The 21,135-nt window shown below is 41.7% G+C and overlaps 1 protein-coding gene across 2 annotated transcripts; it reads right to left on the bottom strand.

Moving 5' to 3' along the window:
- Window positions 1-6,056: 6,056 nt before the first annotated feature.
- TCTN3 (tectonic family member 3) lies at window positions 6,057-20,129 on the bottom strand. Of its 2 annotated transcripts, XM_081863105.1 has the most exons (14): window positions 19,901-20,128; window positions 19,586-19,727; window positions 18,096-18,217; window positions 17,266-17,396; window positions 16,254-16,362; window positions 15,286-15,404; window positions 14,602-14,637; window positions 14,240-14,314; window positions 14,006-14,131; window positions 12,147-12,242; window positions 11,117-11,214; window positions 10,659-10,824; window positions 9,126-9,251; window positions 6,057-7,039 (listed from the first exon to the last, which is right to left on the bottom strand). In XM_081863105.1, exons 1-14 carry the CDS (start codon window positions 20,091-20,093, stop codon window positions 6,812-6,814), a joined length of 1,767 nt encoding a protein of 588 aa, XP_081719231.1. In that variant the 5' UTR covers window positions 20,094-20,128; the 3' UTR covers window positions 6,057-6,811. The 2 variants fall into 2 exon arrangements, with proteins under 2 accessions (XP_081719231.1, XP_081719232.1); XM_081863106.1 differs by lacking the exons at window positions 14,006-14,131; window positions 14,240-14,314 and having other exon boundaries at window positions 19,901-20,129.
- Window positions 20,130-21,135: the final 1,006 nt, after the last annotated feature.

The raw sequence follows: 21,135 nt of genomic DNA, 5'->3' as shown, positions 1-21,135 counted from the left end.
CATGTGCATCAGAATACTAAAAGTTGGCAGCGTTCTACTAATTTATAGTGTCTTACTTTAAATGACAGTAGATTCCAGTTTTAGAATTACAAACTTAAGAGCAGCATTACTTAGGGAACATATGGGCCTTATATTTCTGAAACCTATTTTGGAATGTTAAGAGAGTTAAGAGAAAAAAGATGCTCTCAGCCTCCCCCTGCCACTTTATATGTTGCTTCATATTGATTTTTCAGAGTATTAGTAATCATTCTCCATCCCATGTTTATGTTAGTAACGTATGCATTTTGTTTTGGGCATTCAGAAAGTGGATTTGGGGCTTGTTGCTATGGCTCCCCTTAGTACAACACAGAATAGCAGACAAAATATAATTTTAGTCTGTAAAATCAAAGTGCATATCCTTGCTCCATTATAAAACTTATTGGGTGACATTGTACAACTACCCTACCTCAAATAGGTTATAATTTGTAACATTTGTTCACTTTTTAAAAGCGGGATAAAAATGTAAGTTTAAAATGTAGAGACATGTTGTAACCCACCTTGAGATAGGAAAGAAAAGGAGTTACTAATTTACAACTTGCACAAAAAAGTCCTGAAAGCCAAGAGGCCACTTCCTTTGCTTTTCAACCTTTCCACTGGAAGTATCTTGCTGGGAGAAATGGGGCAAAGCAGAGATTAAGAACTTTGTCCTGTCCCTCTTTGCTCAGCACACAAGGAACTTGCAGCAGAATTTAGTCTCACAAGGACAAATGCAATATCTGTCTCTCTCCCAAACTGGAACTTTCTGCTTCAAAACAAATGAAGGGACAGTCCCTTTCAAGCGTTTGGAAATATATGGTATGCACTGATATCCGACTCAGTTCAGCTGTCATAGTCCCCCCAAGTGAGAAGACAGAGTGACATTTTGGACCTATACACTTGACCTTAAGCAGATATTATCGTATTATAACATTGTCATATATTGTTCTATCAGAACAGGGTTTTAAAAAAATAAATAAAAAGAAACAAGTCAAAACAAAAGAGTCCAGCCTTCTTTCTGGAGACACTGAGGGGCAGGTTAGGAAACAGCTTGTTCCTAAGAGTTATCCATTAGGGAGTTGGCCTCATGCTTAAACACCTAAAGTCAACAAAGCTGGACTTTGTTATTGCATGCTCTGTGAAGCCAAAGCCCAGACGGGCAAAATGCACTATACAGCTGGTACTCACACAGGAATCATGTGCTCCTTACAATCAGCACTCAGATATGGGTGCTGTGCAGCCAAGCCTCTAAAACACAAACCATAAAACTAAGATGCATGGAACGGCATATAGCCAGGGCTGCAATCCTAAGCACAGTCACTTGTAGGCATGCTCTCACTTCTGACTAAACATGGTCAAGAAAGTACAGCACGTGGCCTAAATGTTCCTTAAAGGCCACTTCTAGGAATATATGTGCCAATGACTGCTAAAAGTGAATTAAGGAGACAGAATGGGTTCTTATGGTTTGCCAAGACAGAGCTTTATGAGACTTTCGTAAGAGCGTGAACGTTCTTTAAGCATCTACCTCTCACCGTGCAAATATGGGTCTGCCCAGTGGTGTGACTTCATGCTAAATAAGGGGGACACTGACACCCTCCTACTAGAAACTACCTTTTGATAAGGGAGAAAAACACGGGGGAGGAATCTGCTCCTGCAAAGAACATCTCACCCACAGAAACCCCCCCTGCACTGAAGTTATTTATGAAATAGACTGCCCACAGAATTGAAATTAGCCTGCTTTTAAAAGAAAAATAAGTGGAATCACACATAAGGTGGCTGCAGTGGAAAGGGTATAGTGTTCTTTTTTATTTAAATCAAATACAATGTTTACAAAAGACACAAAGTAAGAAACAAACAAGTCATTCACATCAGCACCAATTGGTCAAGTCAGCCTAAATCCAGAATCCGGTTCCAATCACACACACACACATTTCTATTTCTGCAACACTGGATCTCTGTAGCTAACAGTTATTCATTTTCCCCACCCATGTATGCAGTACCTAAGACAGTTACCAGCCAGTTTGCTATGGTTGGTACAGGTACAGATGGGAGATTTCCAACACCAAGCAAAGACAGATATCTAAAGGTTCATAATAAAAATTGAGTTTGTCCTATACTTTTTATCCACCAAGAAATGTAATAGTTTTTTAAAAAACTTAAAATAGTGTAAATATCAGATTTTTCCTTTTTAAACTTTTTAAAAATACTCCTCCAGCATAAATTTCATCTGACTTAAGAATTGTCAATCTCATGTTTCCACTTTGTTAGAACAAAGTTTGTTAAATCTTTGAAGGAAATCATTCTTCATTCCTTAATACTATCCAATGCTGAAATTTTTATTTACAGTATCTTCATCTTTCTTTTGGGAAGCTCAGAGCAGCTTACACAAGTCTTTCAGAGAACCTTGCCTCCAAGTGAGCCCCACTTAGCATCATATACTCTTCAGCCATTCTCTGAACCAAAGTATGCTGAGGGATGGTTACACACAAGAAAAAACAGCTGAGATACACTTAGTAGGACTTTGCAGATGAAACCCATAGCACCTCTCCAAGGTACTACTACTGACTACTTTTCAGATGAAGAAATCCAAAAGCAGGGGTGGAATTTGATCTGAGGTGCAGTCTGCACCCTTATTTATGGTATGTTCAGTGACATTTCAGTGGAAAAAGAACTATAGAGTTGGAAGGGACCCCAATCTCCTCAATGCAGCATCTCAACTAAAGCATACATGACAGACGGCTCTCTAAGTTCTGCTTAAAAACCCCAAAGGAAAAAACCCCACGGAAGTAGTCCACCGTCTCTCATGGGAGTCTGTTCCACTGTCGAATAACTCTTAACTATCAGAAAGTTCTTCCTGATGTTTAGTCAGAAACTCCTTTCATGTAATTTGAATTCATTGGTTCGGGTCCTAGACTCCAGAGCAGGAGAAAACAAGCTTGCTCCATCTTCCATGTTATAGCCCTTTAGATAATTGAAGATTGCTGTATCTCCTCTCAGTCTCAGGGGACAAAACCTATAATTTCTTGCCACCCACACAAGTAGCCCAAGAAACACATTTTCACAGTGCTCGTTTTTTTGCCAGAACCCCAGGTGACATGAGGACGGACAAGCAAGGAACTGGGCCAAGGCATTATCACATGTGATTTCATATCACACTCCAACTGGAAAGCTGTAAATTACTAGTCCTCCTACTTGGACTTTGGAGGCTAGTTTTTCCTAAAGTGTCCTTATTTTAGAGTTGACAGGGTTAAGGTCACTTTCTGCCTACCTCAAGATTCAAGGCAACTCTGAAACCATAGGCTTGAAGGTCACTCTTCAACTGATCTTAGTGGACATATTTTGAGCAACAAAAGTTGAGATAGCTGGATTCTTTGGTATGAGACATATTATAACGATATAGTATGTCATTTTGCTCCATTCCCCATTAACAATGCCTCTCACTAAGCTCATAAGGGCTACAAAAGTAGACGGCTACCTGAAATTAGAAGATTTGAGATGTATACTGTAAAGGCAATACATTATCCCATGACAATGGGTCCCTCTACCTCTCATAGGCATCCTTTATTTAGGCTTTAATTTTACAACTATTGACCCTGAGAGTAAGAACCATAGAACTTCATGGGACTTACTTCTGAGCAGAAATGTATAAAAATTGCACTCACAGGGTGTTTTAAAAAAGAAAAGAAAAGAGATTATTGTTATTTGATAACAAATAGGTATTATACATTTTTCCAGATTCTGGAAGAAGCTATAGTTCTATTGTATTGCAGGGAAATGCTAAAAAGCAACTATGTTAGAACAGGCCTACACCAATTACTTGGACATGAAAGGTATCATTACTGAAATCTGTTAAACAGCCCCATATGCTGTGAAGCAATAAAGCAGAACAGAAATTATACTTGTCCCACATCAGATGCAGACAGGCAGAGTAATTATAACAAGATGCCCCCACAAAATACTTAATTTTTTTATACACTGGCTTTGTTTATTAAGGCTGTTGGTTAAAGTGTAATATATTAGGGACTTCCGGGTTGGCGCCATCGCCGAATGGCGGACTCCCTCCGAGCTCCGGAGGGAGCCTGCTCGGCAGGGGCTGGGTCCTACCGCGCCGGCGACGCGGGGACCCTCAAAAACCATGGGCGCTGAAACCCATGGACATGGTGACTCGGCTGGCACCTTTTGCGCCCCCCCGACCCGCGAAGGAGCCTTTTTAAAGGCTGCGGAACGGATGACGGGGGGGGGGTGGTGCTTTGAGTCCTCCGCTTCCCCTGCCGAGCGAAGCCGCATGCCATTCGACGGAGAGCGCTGACTTCTTCTATTGAAAATTTGGACTTAAAAGAATAACCCGTGAGTAATTGGAACCTGGACTAAAAAGGGGGATAAATTTTTTAAAAAATTCGGAGTGAGCAGGGGAGGCGCAAAAAGGAAGTCAGCCCCCCCCCCTGTCGTAGAGGAGTTAAAGTAAAGGATTTGACAACTAAGATCGAGCGCAACCCTATTTTGACAAAGTTACTAACTTCGCGATGGAAAATTATAAGACTGAGCTGGAGGAGAAAAGTGGAATTGAATTAAAAAGCAATCCCCCCCCCCCCGGAATCCTGGGAGCGATTTGTGAGAGCGCCGGGAGAAGAGAAAGAGAGGTTTTGACAGCTGTCAAAGAGCTGTCAAAGCGGAAGAACAAAAATGAGAACTTTGTTACGAGGACTTTGCCGGTTACATTTGTTATAAATTGGATATAAATTGTTTAAAACAAGGAATAACAAGTTATTTTGACTGGTGGGCGTGATCTGGAAGGGAATTGAGTTATTGCAATCCATCTAGAGGAGCTGAGGGATATTACAAGTATTGTTGGCTTGGAATTTGAATAGAACTTTTTATCTCCTGGGAAACTGCAGAAATGGAACACTATTTTGTCTACAGAGGTCTACACACTAAAGGAGACAATAGATTTATCTATTGAAGAATGGAAGGGACTTGGCATAATGTTTTGTTCCTGAATAACAGAGCCTCTGCAGAGGAATTAGAAGTTTTTGGAATTAGAACATTTGTGCAGGAGAGCAGGAAAAAAAAAAAAAGGAGAGAGATCAACAAGAACAACAAGAACAACAAGAATTGGATAAAGTTGGAAGTGGGAACATTTGGGACATCCAGATTTGAAAGGTCTAAAGAAATAAAATTGGAGTTTTTACTCCTAAATATAAAAATCTGGATGGAAGAAATGGGCCTTTTTGAGATAGACTCCTTCCAAGATTGGACATTCGAAATTAAAGATGACTGGTAAAGGACTATGGCCTAGATAGATGTGGGAGCTCCAGGAAGACATCAGACGTTGATGAACATTGGGAACGCAACCGGGAAAGGGGGGAGGGAAATTTGGAATCCAAAGGGCGTAAAATTATATTTGATTATCTTAATTATATTTTATAATTTTATCTTAATTAATTATATTTGATTATTTTAATTTGTATTGTATATTAAAGGGGGGAACGCGTGGAAGGGAACAGGTCGATTTTAGGGGATGGGAAAATATTTTTAAAATTGGGCTAATGATAATAAGTTCAAAATCTGGGATAAGAACTTGCTGAATTTATTTGTAAGAATTGGAATACAAGAGGGGGAGGGGAGGGGAAGTCCTGGAAAGATGTTATTGAAAATAAGATTTTAAATTGGGATGTTTTGTTCTTTTTATTTTGTTGTAATTGGAAATTTCTAATAAATATTATTAAAAAAATAAAAATAAAGTGTAATATATTAGGGAAGAACTCTTCAGTAGGACATAAGTTGCAACACTCCTAAAATTAAAGCCCACTTCCCAAGCTCCCATAGTTAATAAACAAGTGTGCATAAGTTCTATAACATAAAAGGACATTTAGCATCAGTGCAGCTTTGTATCCTCTGCGATTGTGGAGAGATTTCTTTTTCAGTAATCGTGTCCCAATTTGACTCCTCTAGGAAAGCCAGCCATAGTTAGTATAAAGGTAAGAGACAGGTATTATCGAGGTGAGTCATGTAAGGCGTGATTGTTTTATCATGAAAAGAGGAATGATACTAGTTTTTAATGACAATCCATAAAGATAAAATAGTTTCATTTACAAAGTTGTGCGTTATCAAGTGTCCCAAGTTTCCCCCTAACAACAGACAAGGGAAAGCAGACTGAAAGCTATAGAACTTTCTACTTCTAGTGTTTTCTTCAAGAAATAATATGTCAGAGTTTGTGACTGAGAGCTTTTTCCTTGACTGAGATCTAAAGCAGCCTGAGATCGTCCTCAAGCACTTCCACACTGGCAAGGGTTTTGGGGAACGTAAGGAGCTGCATAGAAGAGGCTCAAAAGCTTCAGAATGAGGAGGAAGAGTGCCCATGTCACTTTGGGTCCCAACTCTTTCTTCACTAGATTGATGGCCAGAGGTCTTGTGGAGTAAAGAAAGACATCTATAAAGAGGCATGGCAAGTCACGTATGGCACAACTGTTAGCACTTACCCTCATGAGCTGAATACCAAATTCATGTGTGGTATGTGCATTTGATCAGCTCACCATGGGCTGGTAAGTTTTCAACAGGTCACCACAAGTCCAGATAGTGATGTACAGAGGTTCCTAGACTTGACTACAAGCATCGCAGTCATGTGACGCAGAGTTTCCACTCTATACCCTCCACTAGGAGGAGACTGTTTCTTAAACACACTTTCCCCCAAGAGGGCATCCATTCTGATTCAGTCACTTCATAGCAAGCAATGCTATGTAATACAGCAATGCCAATATGGCTCTTGAAGATCTTGTTCTTCTTATAAAAAAGACGTTCATGAGACAAGTAATTTACAAAATGTTAATGTCACCAGCAGAGTACCAGGTAGGTTGCCTGAGCTGCTCCCAGCTCCACTCAATGCCACTTTAAAGGGGAAGAAGAAATCAAATGGAAGCTTCCAATAGGCTCTGGGCTGACCGCGGGGTGGCTCTGGCCATTTAGTAGCATCCGTGAAGGCAACTGTGGTTGTCAAAGGCAACATGTTCACCATGTTGCCAATGGACTAGGAGAAAAACAAAACTATCATTTTAGAATGTACAGAGCCTTGCTTTGTTCCTACCTCACAGCAAATTGCTCCACAGGCCTCTTACACTAGTCCATCGTAATTCAGAGCTGTTCCCTGAACATGAAAGGGAAGCCTGAGACATTTGTCTTGGGCTTGCGACATGACATGTTTGTCCTTGCTGTCTCTCAAAATAGGAGACCGGGACTACTCTACAGCAAATGGAACTGAAAAGAAAAGTGATATCCATTTCTATAGCTATTATTTCCCACCACCAGCTCCCCTTCCACCTTACCACTGACAGCTGCAAACCTGTCCTTTCTTTCTGATGCACGAACAGGCATAGAAGTGAAGAACACGGAGTCTAGAGACCATCCCCCCACCCACTGGACCTCCGATACACAGCTATTAAAATTATTCTATCACCTGTTTAGCCTCCTCCTTCTGGCTGTGGACAGGAGCTGGAGGCTACACCTGGCATCCCTTATGAGCTCTACAGTGGCAATAGGTGGTATTGCACTACACAGAGAACTAGTCTCTTGTCTTGCAGCACTCTCTGTCAATGTAGCAGATTAATCCTATACAACTCCTATAGTTCTTCCCTCACACTCTAGTGGACAGGAGCAGGCTTCTTCACTGATCTCCTAATATTTCCTAAAATTCTGGTTAAGTAGTATGAGTATTTATTTACAATCATTTTTACAATCATTTAGTTACAATCATTTTTACTTTACCTTGCAAGACAGTTAATAAGTAATAGTGAAATACAGTGGTACCTTGGTTCTCAAACGCCTTGGTTCCGAAACGTCAAAAACCTGGAAGTAAGTGTTCTGTTTTCAAACGTTTTTCGGAAGCCAAACGTCCGATGTGGCTGTCAGATATTGTTTCCGGGGCGCCTGAACCAATCAGAAGCTGCACCTTGGTTTTCAAACATTTCGGAAGTCAAACAGACTTCCGGAACAGATTAAGTTTGGGACTCTTGTTTTTACTATTTATTTTGCGTTTTTGTTTTTGAGGCTTTTCCAGTTAATTTGTTTCTGTGGCTGTGTGGAACCCAGTTCAGCTACTGATTGACTGATTGTGTGACTGCAGAAATGGATAAAAGTCCCTCATCCAAACAATGACTATCATCAGTGCAGGAAAGAAAAGAAAAATAATTTTAATTTTTATCATCTACAATACTGCCTTATTTATTTTATAGTACAGTACGTTGACTATTGCTTTCATTTTATGGATCAATGAGCTCGTTAGATAGTAAAATTAATGTTAAATTGCTGCTTTAGGGGTTGTTTTTAAAAGTCTGGAATGGATTAATCTGTTTTGCATTACTTTCAGTCGGAAAGCGTGTCTTGGTTTTGGAATGGACTTCCAAATGGATTAAGTCTGAGAACCAAGGTACCACTGTAATTCATTGGGCTCGTTCAGATTTACTGCTAAACTATGGTTCAGTGAGAGGTGGGGAACCTCCAGCCTGCAGGCCAAATGGTACCAACTCTACAATTCTATGAGCTACTAGTACAGCTGATCCCTGCAGAACGCAGGACTGAACTACCCAAAGCAGAAGTTGATGCATAGGGTATTCAATCCTGCTTGGTCACCCTCTTGCTTTAGGTGGTCCTGCCCAATTGTCAAAGTTGGCCTGCGGAGTGGGGAGGGAGAGAAAGATCTGGCCCCTGGTTTAGCCTTATGTGTACAAACAACATTAAGTCTTGGGCTCTCCTTTCTCCTCTGGCATGTATCAGAGAAGATTATAGGAAGCATCTGCTTCTAGTTTTTAACTAAGCAAGTTCCTGAAGTAGGGCAACTCTGGTAGGTTCAAATACTAGGTAGTGAACAAATCAGGAGAATAAACCACTGTTCAATCCTAGCTTGTTTGAACTACTCGGAGTTTAAACAAACCAGAATTCACTGAGTTAAGATGCAACAGTGAGCTCTGGTTAGTTTAAAACCGAATGTAGCTTTCAATCTTCTCTGGTGCACAAAAAAGGTCAAATGTGCGAACTCACTATAGCTCATATACTTTGCATTACATATGAAATGGTCCAAAGAAACAGAAAACAGCCCTAAGACATTATTTGTGACAGACCTTCAGAGATTTGCAGAGATAATGGTATCGTGCTCCCAATATTTGAGCTTGCGGATTAGACAGGAGGCCTAAGTGGGCCCATATCACTTGGATCTTCAGGGAAATGGGAACCATACAATGCCCCTCCTAGAAAGAAAAGGGGAAATTCTAAGTTAAATAAGCGTACAGTGGTGCCTCGCAAGACGAAATTAATCCGTTCCGTGAGGCTCTTCGTATAGCGGTTTTTTCGTCTTGCGAAGCAAGCCCATTGACAGCTTAGTGGATTAGCGCTATTAGCGGTTTAGCGGCTTCTAGCGGATCAGCTGATAAGCGGCTTATCAGCGGGTCAGCTGATAAGCGGCTTAGGGCTTAGGAAAAGGGGGGGGGGGAAAGGGAAAAACCCCCACAAGAACTCGCAAGACATTTTCGTCTTGCGAAGCAAGCCCATAGGGAAATTCGTTTTGCGAAGCGCCTCCAAAACGGAAAACCCTTTCGTCTAGCGGGTTTTCCATCTTGCGAGGCGTTCGTCTTGTGGGGCACCACTGTACTCCCAAAGAGCTGTATTCCTGCTGAGTAATCAGCAGTGCAAAGGGGAAGGCTCAGAATTACTGCTAAATTTGTGCTCAAATATGGAGCAAAACATGATGGCTCTACACTGCTTCAACAGTTGGAGGCAGTATGCTTCTGAACACCAGTTACTGGAAACCACAGGAGAAGAGAGTGCCCTTGTGCTGGAATCCTGCTTGCATGTCCCACGGAGGACCTTACAGTCTTCAAACAAAAACATCTTGGAGGTCCTGGGCCACGGAGGTTAGGCTGGCCTCAACCAGAGCCAGGGCTTTTTCAGCTGTGGCCCCAATCTGGTGGAACACTCTGTCACAAGTCCCTGTGGGACTTGACATCTTTCCACAGGGCCTGCAAGACAGAGCTGTTCAACCAGGCCTTTGGCCAAGGCACAGTCTGACCCCCTCCTTTCTGTAATCCTCACAGAACTCTAGCCCAGTGGCTGCCATTAATTTGATTTTGAATTGATTTTAGAATGAATTGATTTTAGAATGCTGTGTTACTTTTATTGTTGCTAGCTGCTCTGAGCCCGGCTTCGGATGGGGAGGGCGGGATATAAATAAAATTTTATTTTTATTATTATTATCTGATTGGCTGCTGTAAGAAGAGGATGCTGGACTAGATGGGCCATTGTCCTGATCTAACAGGCTCTTTTGTGTTCTTATGAAGAGAGTGACATCTCAGAGGTAGTCAGAATTGCATGGGGATGCAGAACATGATATTTCTGCAGCTACCTCTCCTTTCATTGGGAGGAACAAAAGGAGACAAAAGACTTATGGCCCAGTTGAAGGAAGTTCTATGTGAATACAGTAGGGACCTGTGAATGTGCCACTGGTCTTGGCAAAACACAATGTGCTCCAGCTTGACACGGTTAGAGGGTAGTTTCTTCTATAGGGTAGATGCTTGCCCTTTCATCCTTCAGGTGCTGTGGCAAAGCTTACAATAGGATGTCAGATGCAAAGCTAGCTACTCTGTCTCTCTGCATATTACCTGTATTTTGCACCCCTGGGTGAAGATGTTGGTCCGCTCTCCTGGACGGCTTGGGTCAGCATTGCCAGTTATGGCCAAACCACCTAAGTTGTATCCTCCCTCAAAGGCTTGGTATAGTGTCTCTTGAAAATGGCTACAGTTTGCTTCCTCCAGCTTGAAGGGTACACTGGAAATCAGACAAAACAGGGAGCATCCATTGGTCTCATGTCAGTGAAACTTAACTACCATTCAGAAACACATTACCTTTACATTACTTCTCAGGAATTACTTGAACTGGAACTTGTCTAAATCAGTTCTTCAATGGAGGTACATTTGGTGAGAAGTTAAAATTATCCCTTGCCAAGTTCCTTAGTTTATGTGCTAAGCAGTGAACAGTCAGCTCTGATTTACAAAATTTGGCTGTCTATACAAGTCTGTACAAAGAGTGTAAACATTCAAGAGAATTTGAGGAATATTACCTGAACTGGCAACTTGTCCTCACATTCTCTCTAAACTGTACTTTATACCTTTCAGTTGCTGAGCATTGTCCATCAACTTGATTCTGTAAAATGGTTATCTGAGGAGAGGTGTGTCAGGAAACTAAACTAGAATACAATGGAAACCAGAGAAACTGTCTTTGGTCTTGTGGACAGAAAGCAACTCCAAGTGTGTACATATGTACACAACTCCAATATGGTGTGTACATACGTACACAATCATTTGTTTACATTTTAACTCATTCTCAGGTTTGGAGAATATCAACTACTGATAAATAATCTGAAATATTTTAAGACTACTGGTTTTAATATAATAAAATGCTAAATGATTACTACTTTAGCCTAAATGATGAAAAGGGAGCCAAACATGAACATCTCAACACTTTTGCCAATTCTCCAAATAAAAATATTTTCCCCCCAGTTGTGGGGCTGATTAAATGCAGCATATGAACAGCCAAGAGAATGCATTCTCAGTTGCTCCATCTTGGGTATTATAGTGGGACATATAAAATACCACCTCATCTCCAAGAACCATTCACAGGCTGTTTATAACCCATAATTGGCTCATGGCAACATCTTAACTGAACAGCTGGGCTCACCCACATGTTCTTTCTATTGAATTCAAAAACTTAGAAACAAAAGGATGTTGCATAGACCTGAAAACAATTGAAAAGCCAAGTGCAGGAGTAAACAAAGAAGTATATAATTGCATATACACATTATCACATCAGCCTACAGCTTTTTAAGAAAATCTGAGGCCAGCGGATCAAGTAATACATTGCAGATAGCAATGCAGGATGCTCTCATTTGTAGTTAAAAGTGGGAGATGGTTACTAATACCAAGAGCATTAATTCTGAGCATTGGTTCTCACAGGGCATTCACATACGTATCAATATATGCAGCGATATGAAGAACAGTGGGTGAGGTCAAAATCCTCTATACAGCTCTACAATCATCTAAGACCTAAGGGTACACTCCTGGTACTAGATCAAACAGTGCCAGAAAGGATACATGCTGCTGGGTGCCATTATACAAAACTATCAGTGGTGCTCCTATAATATATCCAGGGTTCCCACTTCTCTGTTTGGTGAGAGAAGGGCTCCTGCTCTGCAAGAGACAAAATAAATTACATGAACCTTATTATACCATCATCTGTACATACTTTGAAATACAATAATTAGTAAGAGACAAAATTCAAACCTGGCCTAATGGTTAGAATTGACATGCCAAAGAAGTGGGAGCTGAGCCCACCCATGCCAGACGAAGGGGGCATACTAAAATCCTATAATAGTGCATTGAAGTACCATACATGAATCCACTGACCCAACACCGCAGTGATGGATTATAGATAATCTTGGGGCACTGTCAGACATGTGGATGAAATGGAAATAAAAAAGAACACTGGCTAAAACACCAGGCAGGAATCCTTGCATGATGCAGCTGCTCCCATGTGATGTTATAAGGCAACAAGAAATGTAAGCAGCAATTTGAAGGACAACAGTGGAAGCAGTTTTGCAGAGATTTGCAAGAAGTCTCTTCGCTAGTGAAAGCAAGAGAAGAAATTATGTTGCCATCGTGTTCTGCTTTTGTCATGATTACGTCAAAGTTAATAGATGAGCAACTTGCAGCATTATTTCTTTTTATATGTGTGTGTGATTTATAGAAAGGCTACATGTCTTTTAGACAAGGAATAAATATGCAAAGTCAGCATCTGTGGCACATCTTTCATTCTCTAAGCAATTGGAGAATTACTGACACAGGCAGAAGAGAAAAAGTGGCAAGGAAAGGCAAAGAATGAGGATGATTAGTTTGTGTTTGATGCAGAGGGAAAGAGAGTATAGTTTGCCCAGAAATTCATACTCTTATCTCCTCTGCACTGTCTTCGTGACTCTTATCAGTCACATGGACTCAGACTATGGGCATATCTACCATGGCACTCCACTCTCCAAAATAAGTCACCAGGCAGACATATCAAAAAATTTTTACCAGTATACACAAATAACTGGTATTACAGGAACTGAGTTTAAGCAATTGGTTGCCTATTCATCTGCTTTACTCTATTGTTTATGTGATTGCTTCACAGGTACACAAAGTGAGAGACAAATTTAGCAGATAGAAGGAGAAAAAAACCAATTTAAATACTTTCTAGTCGGTTTACCACTCCATCATCACAGCTTGTGTAAGTGCTGATCAGAATTACAGATTAAGAAGAGCTGATCAGAATTAAAGATACTAAGATTACAGGCAAAGCTAAAAGTGTACTAGACAAAGTGCACAGATTCTGTACAGATTGAATACTAAAAACTCAGAATCTTATTAGAACTGCTGGCGTTAACCAACTAGACAAAAGAAGTTTCCAAAACATTGTACCCTTCCCCTTTCATTGTATGCAAGGCCTATCTCCATTTAGAAATGTTTGGCAGGCCATTTCAAAGCACTGATAGCTTCCTTTCCCTAGCTCCAAAATTAATTTGCATCACTTTGATAAACAGGATGGAGACTTCTCCAACTTGCTGTCAGACCTAGAAAATGCTTCTTCAGTGCAGCAGCCTGAGACTTTGACAGCCTTGAGAAGAACCTAGACTTCTACACCACCACAATCGTTCTGCAGCACAAACTCAATCCTTTCTTTGATCACATACAGCCAAGAAATAAATATGGAGCCACATTTGCAAGCCCTTTTTGTGTTTCAGAGTAGCCATCTCACTTCCACAACAGCACCACCATTGAGGCCCATGACAGTAGAATACTGACTCTGGGTTCCATTCTCATTGAGCTCATAACACAGCAAAGGGTCCAGTTGCACACAAGGGCCCCAGCCCAACCCTTTTCCCCACAGTCCAAGAATGCATATAAGAACAAACACTGACCCCAAAATGAAGAGAAAAGTGCTGTTGCAGTGTGGCTCTTGGATTTCCAGATATACTGGCAACTTTGAATTGAACGGATACTTTCTGAATTCCATGAATCCCATTGAACTCCACCTCATAGCTCACCTAAAAGTATGACATACATGTCAGAGAGAGACAAGGTATGAACTTAGGCCTCCGGTTACCTCCCCACACCTCTACTAATAAGGACAGCACTTGAAGAACTAATGATACCTCAGAAACAACATTGTGGCACGTGCTACCACTTAGTGAAGGAGATGCAGGCTCTGAAACAGGGGTGATGTTGACCTGGAGACACGAAAGATATTTTCAGTTCTCATATCATATTTATCTTCACCCACATAATCTATCCACAGTCATCTTAGACCAGGGGCATTTGAAACTTCCAACCCACTTTACAAAAAATAATCCTCACAACTATTCTGCTATTAAGCATTCCCTTGAGACCATATACAAATAAACTAACATCTTTACAACACTTATTTCTTTGTGTATAGCTAGATCCACAATTTCCAGTCCATTTTCTAGACTATGTTTCAAAATTATCACTAGGCAAAAACAAACTAAAATCTCACCTGTATGGGTTGGAAAATAGTCATGTTGACTGGGACCTGAAAAATGAAAAGCCAGCTATACTTTAGTGTCTGCACAAGATAATGATTTACAAACCTTTGATCCCAATCTTACAGTCTTGTCTTCTTTGCAGTGTTTTTTTAATCTATTGGGGATGAGGCATTATTTAGGAATAGGCAAGAAAAAGGTTTATTCATCCAACAAATTTTGAACCCTGCTGGTTCTTCTTCAGGGAAATTCAGAGAATAGTAATTCAAAATTCAGATGTGCTACCTCATCTATTTTTTAGCATAAGAAATAAAAAAGGTAGCACATCTGAATTTCCCTGAAGTAGAGTTAAAAATGTGTTGGATCAATAAACCTCTTTCTTGTAAATCCCATTGTTTTGCTTTTGTTTCCAGTTGCTTTTTTTTAAGGTGGGGGTTCTTAATTTTGCTGGACATTATTTAGGAAAAATCTCTTAATTTGTAGGCCCCAAATACTCTTTATGTCTGTAGTAGGCCAACAGAAATATCAATTGTTTCCCCAATATTTCAAGGTATTTGACAATAAAAAGAAATATTTTTAAACCTATTCTTCATTTGGCAAGGAAGCAGAAGACTCAAATGTGCTTAGGAAATGTGGAAACATACTTGAATTACGAAATATAACCAATACTATACCAAAATAGCAAAATAAAGAGTTACCTTCAGCACACTGAAGCCACGGTAGTATGAAGCTGCATCCAGTGCAGGGTCAGTGGTGCAGCTGCTTGTTAAGTCAGTAAGGATCCGAATGCAGCTTGTGTTTTTGCTCTCCAGGAAACCTAAGTAATTAACAAGTCACATAAGGGGGTAGGGACAAGCAGTAAATGTCATCCTAATGCACAGGAATCCACAAATGCAGTCAACTGGGCAATCCAACCTGTAACATGCCATGGTGTGTGTATGTTTTAAATTAAGAACTCCCAAGAGCCAGGCTCCAACGTCTTATTACCTGGCTATGCCACCAACACACTGTATTAACTGCAAGTCTGACAGACTGAGCACTGTACTTCCAAGGCATTGCCTGGGTTGTAGGGCCAAGCCCAGTTAAGTACTCCGTCAGTGGATCACAAGCACAAATTCCTGTCCACTGAGACCTATAAAGCCCTAGCCTAACCTGTTCATCAGCAACTCAGTCCAGAGCAACTTGCCTCAGCAAAGAAGACCTCAACTAGCTACACTTTTGCTGTAGCCTGGTTTGACCCACTGCCTGGGATTATGTTGCCAGACTTTGACCCTTTAGTCACTGCCTCTGGAACCCATCTTGCCCATCTTAGACTGTATTACCTGCTTCTTTACTACAGGAGAAATAAGTATTTTAAATGCTGCTGGCAAAACTGAAAGGCTGTTTCAAAATATTAAGTTGCATATTGTGTTGGAAAGCAGATCATATCACAGGTTGAAACAAAAATGTTGTTATGCACTGTGCACTCTATTGCCAACTCCCTCTCTACCACCACCACCACCCCAGGCAGCAAAAAAGAGAGGAACTCCTTTATTATTTGCCATTGTACAGCAGGAAGCCAAAAACTCATTAGCTGCTAAAAACAATTACTCAACACTAAACTCCAACGAAGTTTGTGGAGCTCAACTACCAGATGTCAGGACTTTGCTGAAGTTCCCATGCTCACCAGCAGGATTCTCATCAATGCAAAGTTGGCTGGTTCCGATGCCCACTGGTTGTTTGAGTATACTTAATACAGATGATGCAGCAAAGTAAGTCTGTATAGGATCTCCCACCTGAAATGAAAACAGAGGGTGTTATTCAACTAAGTTTCATTCAGAGTAGACCCACTGAAATGAATGAACCTAACTTAGTTTTGTTGATTAATGCCAGTAGGTCTACCATGAGTAGAGCTTAGCTGAAGAAGAATTATTTTATTATTTATACCCCATTCATCTGGCTGGGTTGTCCCAGCCACTCTGAGCCACTTACAACACATATAATAACAAAATGAAACATTAAAAACTACCCAAAATAATACCATCCAGAGCTGAAAAGGAATCACTCAGAGCAAATCACACACAGGGGGTTGGACTCGATGGCCCTTGTGGTCTCTTCCAACTCTATGATTCTATGATAATCATCTATTCTACTGCACGAGGATGAGTATTTAAATACAGTGGTACCTTGGGTCGAAACGCTTTGGGTTACAAACTCCACTAACCCGGAAGTAGTTGCTCCAGGTTGCGAACTTTGCCCCAGGATGAGAACAGAAATTGTGCAATGGCAACGCAACAGCAGTGGGAGGCCCCATTAGCTAAAGTGGTACCTCAGGTTAAGAACAGTTTCGGGTTAAGAACGGACCACTGGAACAAATTAAGTTCATAACCCAAGGTACCACTGTAAACTTAGGAACACAGGAAGCTACCTTATACTGAATGAATCAACTGGTCCAGCTAGTTCAGTATTGTCTACATAGACAGTTTCAGGAAGAAGCCTCTCCCAGCCCTAACCAGATATGCTGAGAACTGAACCTGGAACCTTATTGTAAGTTACTAGGAAGGCTTCATCCATAGAGGAAGTATGGAGATTGAAAAAGAAAACTTAACCCTGACCTCTTCTGTCTAGATTTTCTAGAAGCAGCCTTCTCATCACGAAAACCTCAAGAGAAAATCCTTGATAACTAGAGGCTAACTCACCCGGTAAAAGGCAGATGGTGATGACAGAACTTGATCAGGCAAGTTGAAAGAAGACCCTCCATATTGCGCTGAAAGTGCTGGAAAGTTGACTTTTGTAACCACCTGTGGCTGCTGTAAATAGTTCAGCTTTGCTAAATGTAGAATGGGGGGGGGGAGAGAGAGAGGGGATACGTCCAACCAAAACATCACAGTGTTAAAATGAAATCTCATTCCCCTTTGCAGATCTGAACTCCTTCTAGAGGGAAGAATTTTTCAAGGCAAGCTATAGGACTTGGTGCTTGTTAAAGTTTTTTTCTCCACTCTCTGCTAGAGGGCACAAAAATACTGAATGACTGCAATCTCAACAGACGTCAGGATTAGAGGTTTTATTATCCCAGTACAATATTTTCTTGCTTTGCTACTACAGGATGCTCCCTTTTACGCATTGCACTGGGTGTACAATGCACAAACACTGGGGTGCTCTGCTCCTCAGAATAATGAAAAAAATCATGCAAAAGGCTCTTGGGGAGTACATAAATGAAGACAGCACCTTGTGTCACACTCTGTGGAACATCAAAGAGTATACAAAATCACAACTTTGATATTAGTAAGGGAATTGTAGACAGTTCAGAAACAAAGTGGGTAGAGTTGGCAACAGGATGTCACCAGCTTTTATGAAGCAAACCTCTTTCCTTGCTCTAAAAGGAAAATATATACAAATGAACAGTTCATTATCTGCCCTGTATAAATGCAAATTAGCAAGAACAATCTGCACTTCTATTTTTAAAATCAGCTTCAGAGAAGAGCCTTGACCAAACAGAATAGCAGCCTAAATACTGATCGAAACTTACGATCATTTAGCTCCACACAGAACAGCAATACACATCCACCAGGACCAGGAAGGACATCAGTACGGTAAGGGGTGTTATTCTGGAAAACTGTGGATTTTTCCAAGCACACCTGACTCACAGCCCTAATGAGAAAACAAAAGCACACCACAGGAGTGTTATTTAAGCAAACACAACTCAATAATATATTTTCTGAAGCACTGGCCTATTCTGTGATTGGGTGACCTAGCAATCTGTCACTCAAAACCACCCGAATATAAGACACAGTGCATATTGATATGGTCCCTGCATTAGTTTGTCATCCATCATGTAACCAACTTGAGAGGCTATCAATATCAGAAGGCACCATAAGGGTAAATTTTACTATGTTAAGTTTGCCTAGTATAGGATTAGTTAGACCATTATTTTGCTTTAGTATTTTATTTTTGTTGTGATTGTGCATACTTGCTCTCTCCCCCCCCCGCCCTTTTAAAAATAATTCCTTTAAAATGAACTGCCTAATTAGATTTTTAAGCAATAGTAGTTTCTGGACACACTCACAGTTTGCCTCCCCGCCCCCAATCATTTGATCTATGCTACTGGTTTGAAGTGCTTGGGAGCACTGGCGGAGGAAGAGGAGTGCAGGGGGAGCGATCCCAGTGGGGTGCCATCGCGACTGCCAACCCACCCGCACTGGGTGTTATGCCCCAGGATGCGTTCCCCGCCCCTACAGGCAGCGTGCCACGCCCCTGGGACACGCGCCAGCCCCACCCCTGCCTGCTCTCCGCCCCCCGGTGCCAGAGCATGAAGCTCCGCCACTGCTTAGGAGGTCAAGCAGGGTGACTGGCTGAAGCTGTCAGGCATGAGACTTGGAATTTGCCTGGCAGTTGCCTATAGGCAACTATAAGCAATCCTGTACTCTGTTGACCAAGTGAGCTGGGTGCTACCATCACTGACAAATATCTATCTTGAATGGTGATGGAACTTCAACACTCATGCAGAGGTCTTTTCTAGCGCAGCTACCTGAGATTTTGTTACCCAGAGATACCATGGCTTCAATTTGAAACATGCAACACATGTGCTTTACTTCTAAACAACTAGCCTGCCCTCAAAAGAAAAGCTCGGAAAAAGATGCCTTTCCCCTTCCCACATCTTTATAGGACACAAGATAAAGGAGTACTCTCACTTAACCTTTCCCTGTAACTCTGCTTGCAAGTTGTCTACAAACAAGTTGGACATACTCATGCCTTTTTCTTAGACAACACTTAGAGACCTTCAGGGCAGAACATACTAAAACTTACATTCTTACTCTTTCACTAATGTGTTTATTGCTCCTGTCAGCATTCTCCAGCATAGGTGTGCAACTCTCCTATCCACCCAAACGGTACTCATGGATCTGACCACTGCCACCACCAAGCACCCTGGCTGAATGAAGCTAGCAGACTTACTCAGATCCCAGGCCACCCCTATGTCTTAACACACTGTGGAGACAAAATTGTGCCCATGCATTTCACCTGGTGCTGCCTGGAAGACAAAAAGAGAAGGGACATTCAGGGCCCCCGGTGCTACAATCTGAGCCACAGCTTGAATCACAGCAGCAGTTGAGGTCGCAGAAGCCTGGGTGCAGATCACAGGGGCAGATGGACGAAGAAGCACCTGTGAGGGACAGAGAAAGAGTTAGAACTGAAGGCGGTAAGGAGAGGCTGTGAACTGAGAAACGGTCTCGGTAAAGCATCGCCTAAACGGGGTGGGCGGGGCGGAGGGTTATTCACATATTGCCTTTAGGGCACCCGATGCCCCGGACCACCCTCAGCCTCTCCCTCCCTCACCAGCTCTGGGTTCGAGTCTCTCTTTCCTGTCGACTTCGGCCGCCTCACTGATGGGCGCCTCACTGGGGCTCGTCTCATTCGTGGGCGCTTCCTCTGCTTCCAGAGTGCTGTTTGCATCCCGGGGCTTCGCCTTCCCCGACGCCACGACCGACAACAGGAGCAGCAACGAGAGCATCGGCTGCGCGGCGGCCATAACGGCCGCATCGCCCCGTTGCTAAGAAACGGCAGTCGCACGTTCATGACGTATAGGCGCAAAAGAAGTACGTCAGTCTCAGCCGCTTCTGTGTATCCGTATAGAAGTAGGAAGTGAGAGGAGTGAAAGCGCAGTCTCCGAAGTTTGTAGATAATTGTTTGCTGAATTTTACTGTAGCTGTGATTGGGAAACAGCAAACAAAAGGCAGCAACAAACGAAATTAGCACCAGACAGCAATTCATTCTCTAGCTCAGGGATAACCTATGAAAAGATGTTTTTAAAAAGTTTTTTGCAAATATTAAAAAATAGCCGATTTGTTTCCCTTATTGGAATATATTAACAGGGAGGGATTCCTCCAGCTTCTCACTCTTTGGTAATGATTAGGATATTTAAATAGCATCTGATATTTAGTGAACCAAGATTGTAATTTGGTATGCTGTTACTATATTATTCTGAAACCCTATTACTTTTTATTTGGCCATAAACAAACTAACAGTAAGCGGGTTTTTTTATTTTCTCTTACTGGCACTGACAATATCAGCACAGCTTACGTCGCTGGTTTAGGGAGGGGTTGTGGTATTGCAGTCCACTGTTAAGATTGCAGAGGTGGTGCCTATGTTGGTTTGCATTTCCCGCCAAAAATCCCCTGTAAAAAAAACACTTCAGCTTGTACGATGTTTGCAGACTTCAAAAAAAATAAAATAAAATAAAATGCATTTTCCACACGCAATAAGACCCGAGGTAGAAAAAGCTTGAAGTCTCTCTTACCACCTTAGGCGTACGAGGTGGAGAACACCTGCTGCTGCCCCATGACATTTATCGTAAAATTCAGTTCTAAGCGCAGTTGCGCCCCTAGAGTTCCAATGCAAATTCGGGCATTTTGTAGCCGGAGAATAACTTTCTTTTGTATATGGATAGTTAAGAGCTATTGCGGAGGCGAGGAAGACCTACTCTACTCTTCCTTATGTTGGGGCTACAGGGAATAGGAAGGCATAGCCGAGGGATGCATCTTTGTAGGGGGTAATGCGGGTCAGCAGTTAAA

Source organism: Podarcis erhardii, assembly GCF_964252035.2.
Source record: "Podarcis erhardii genome assembly, chromosome: 5".
Lineage (NCBI taxonomy): Eukaryota > Metazoa > Chordata > Lepidosauria > Squamata > Lacertidae > Podarcis > Podarcis erhardii.
Note: the sequence above shows the minus strand (reverse complement) of the source record. Positions and strands in the feature narration are given on the sequence as shown.

What these genes read in the sequence shown, in the direction of transcription:
- TCTN3 (XM_081863105.1), bottom strand. Translation starts at nt 20,093, where the DNA reads ATGGCCGCCGCGCAGCCGATGCTCTCGTTGCTGCTCCTGTTGTCGGTC. An exon ending in CTGTGTGGAGCTAAATGATC is followed by an intron (nt 17,397 to 18,095) that starts GTAAGTTTCGAT and finishes TTCTACATTTAG; the next exon opens with CAAAGCTGAACTATTTACAG. An exon ending in AGGACAAGTTGCCAGTTCAG is followed by an intron (nt 10,825 to 11,116) that starts GTAATATTCCTC and finishes TCTGATTTCCAG; the next exon opens with TGTACCCTTCAAGCTGGAGG.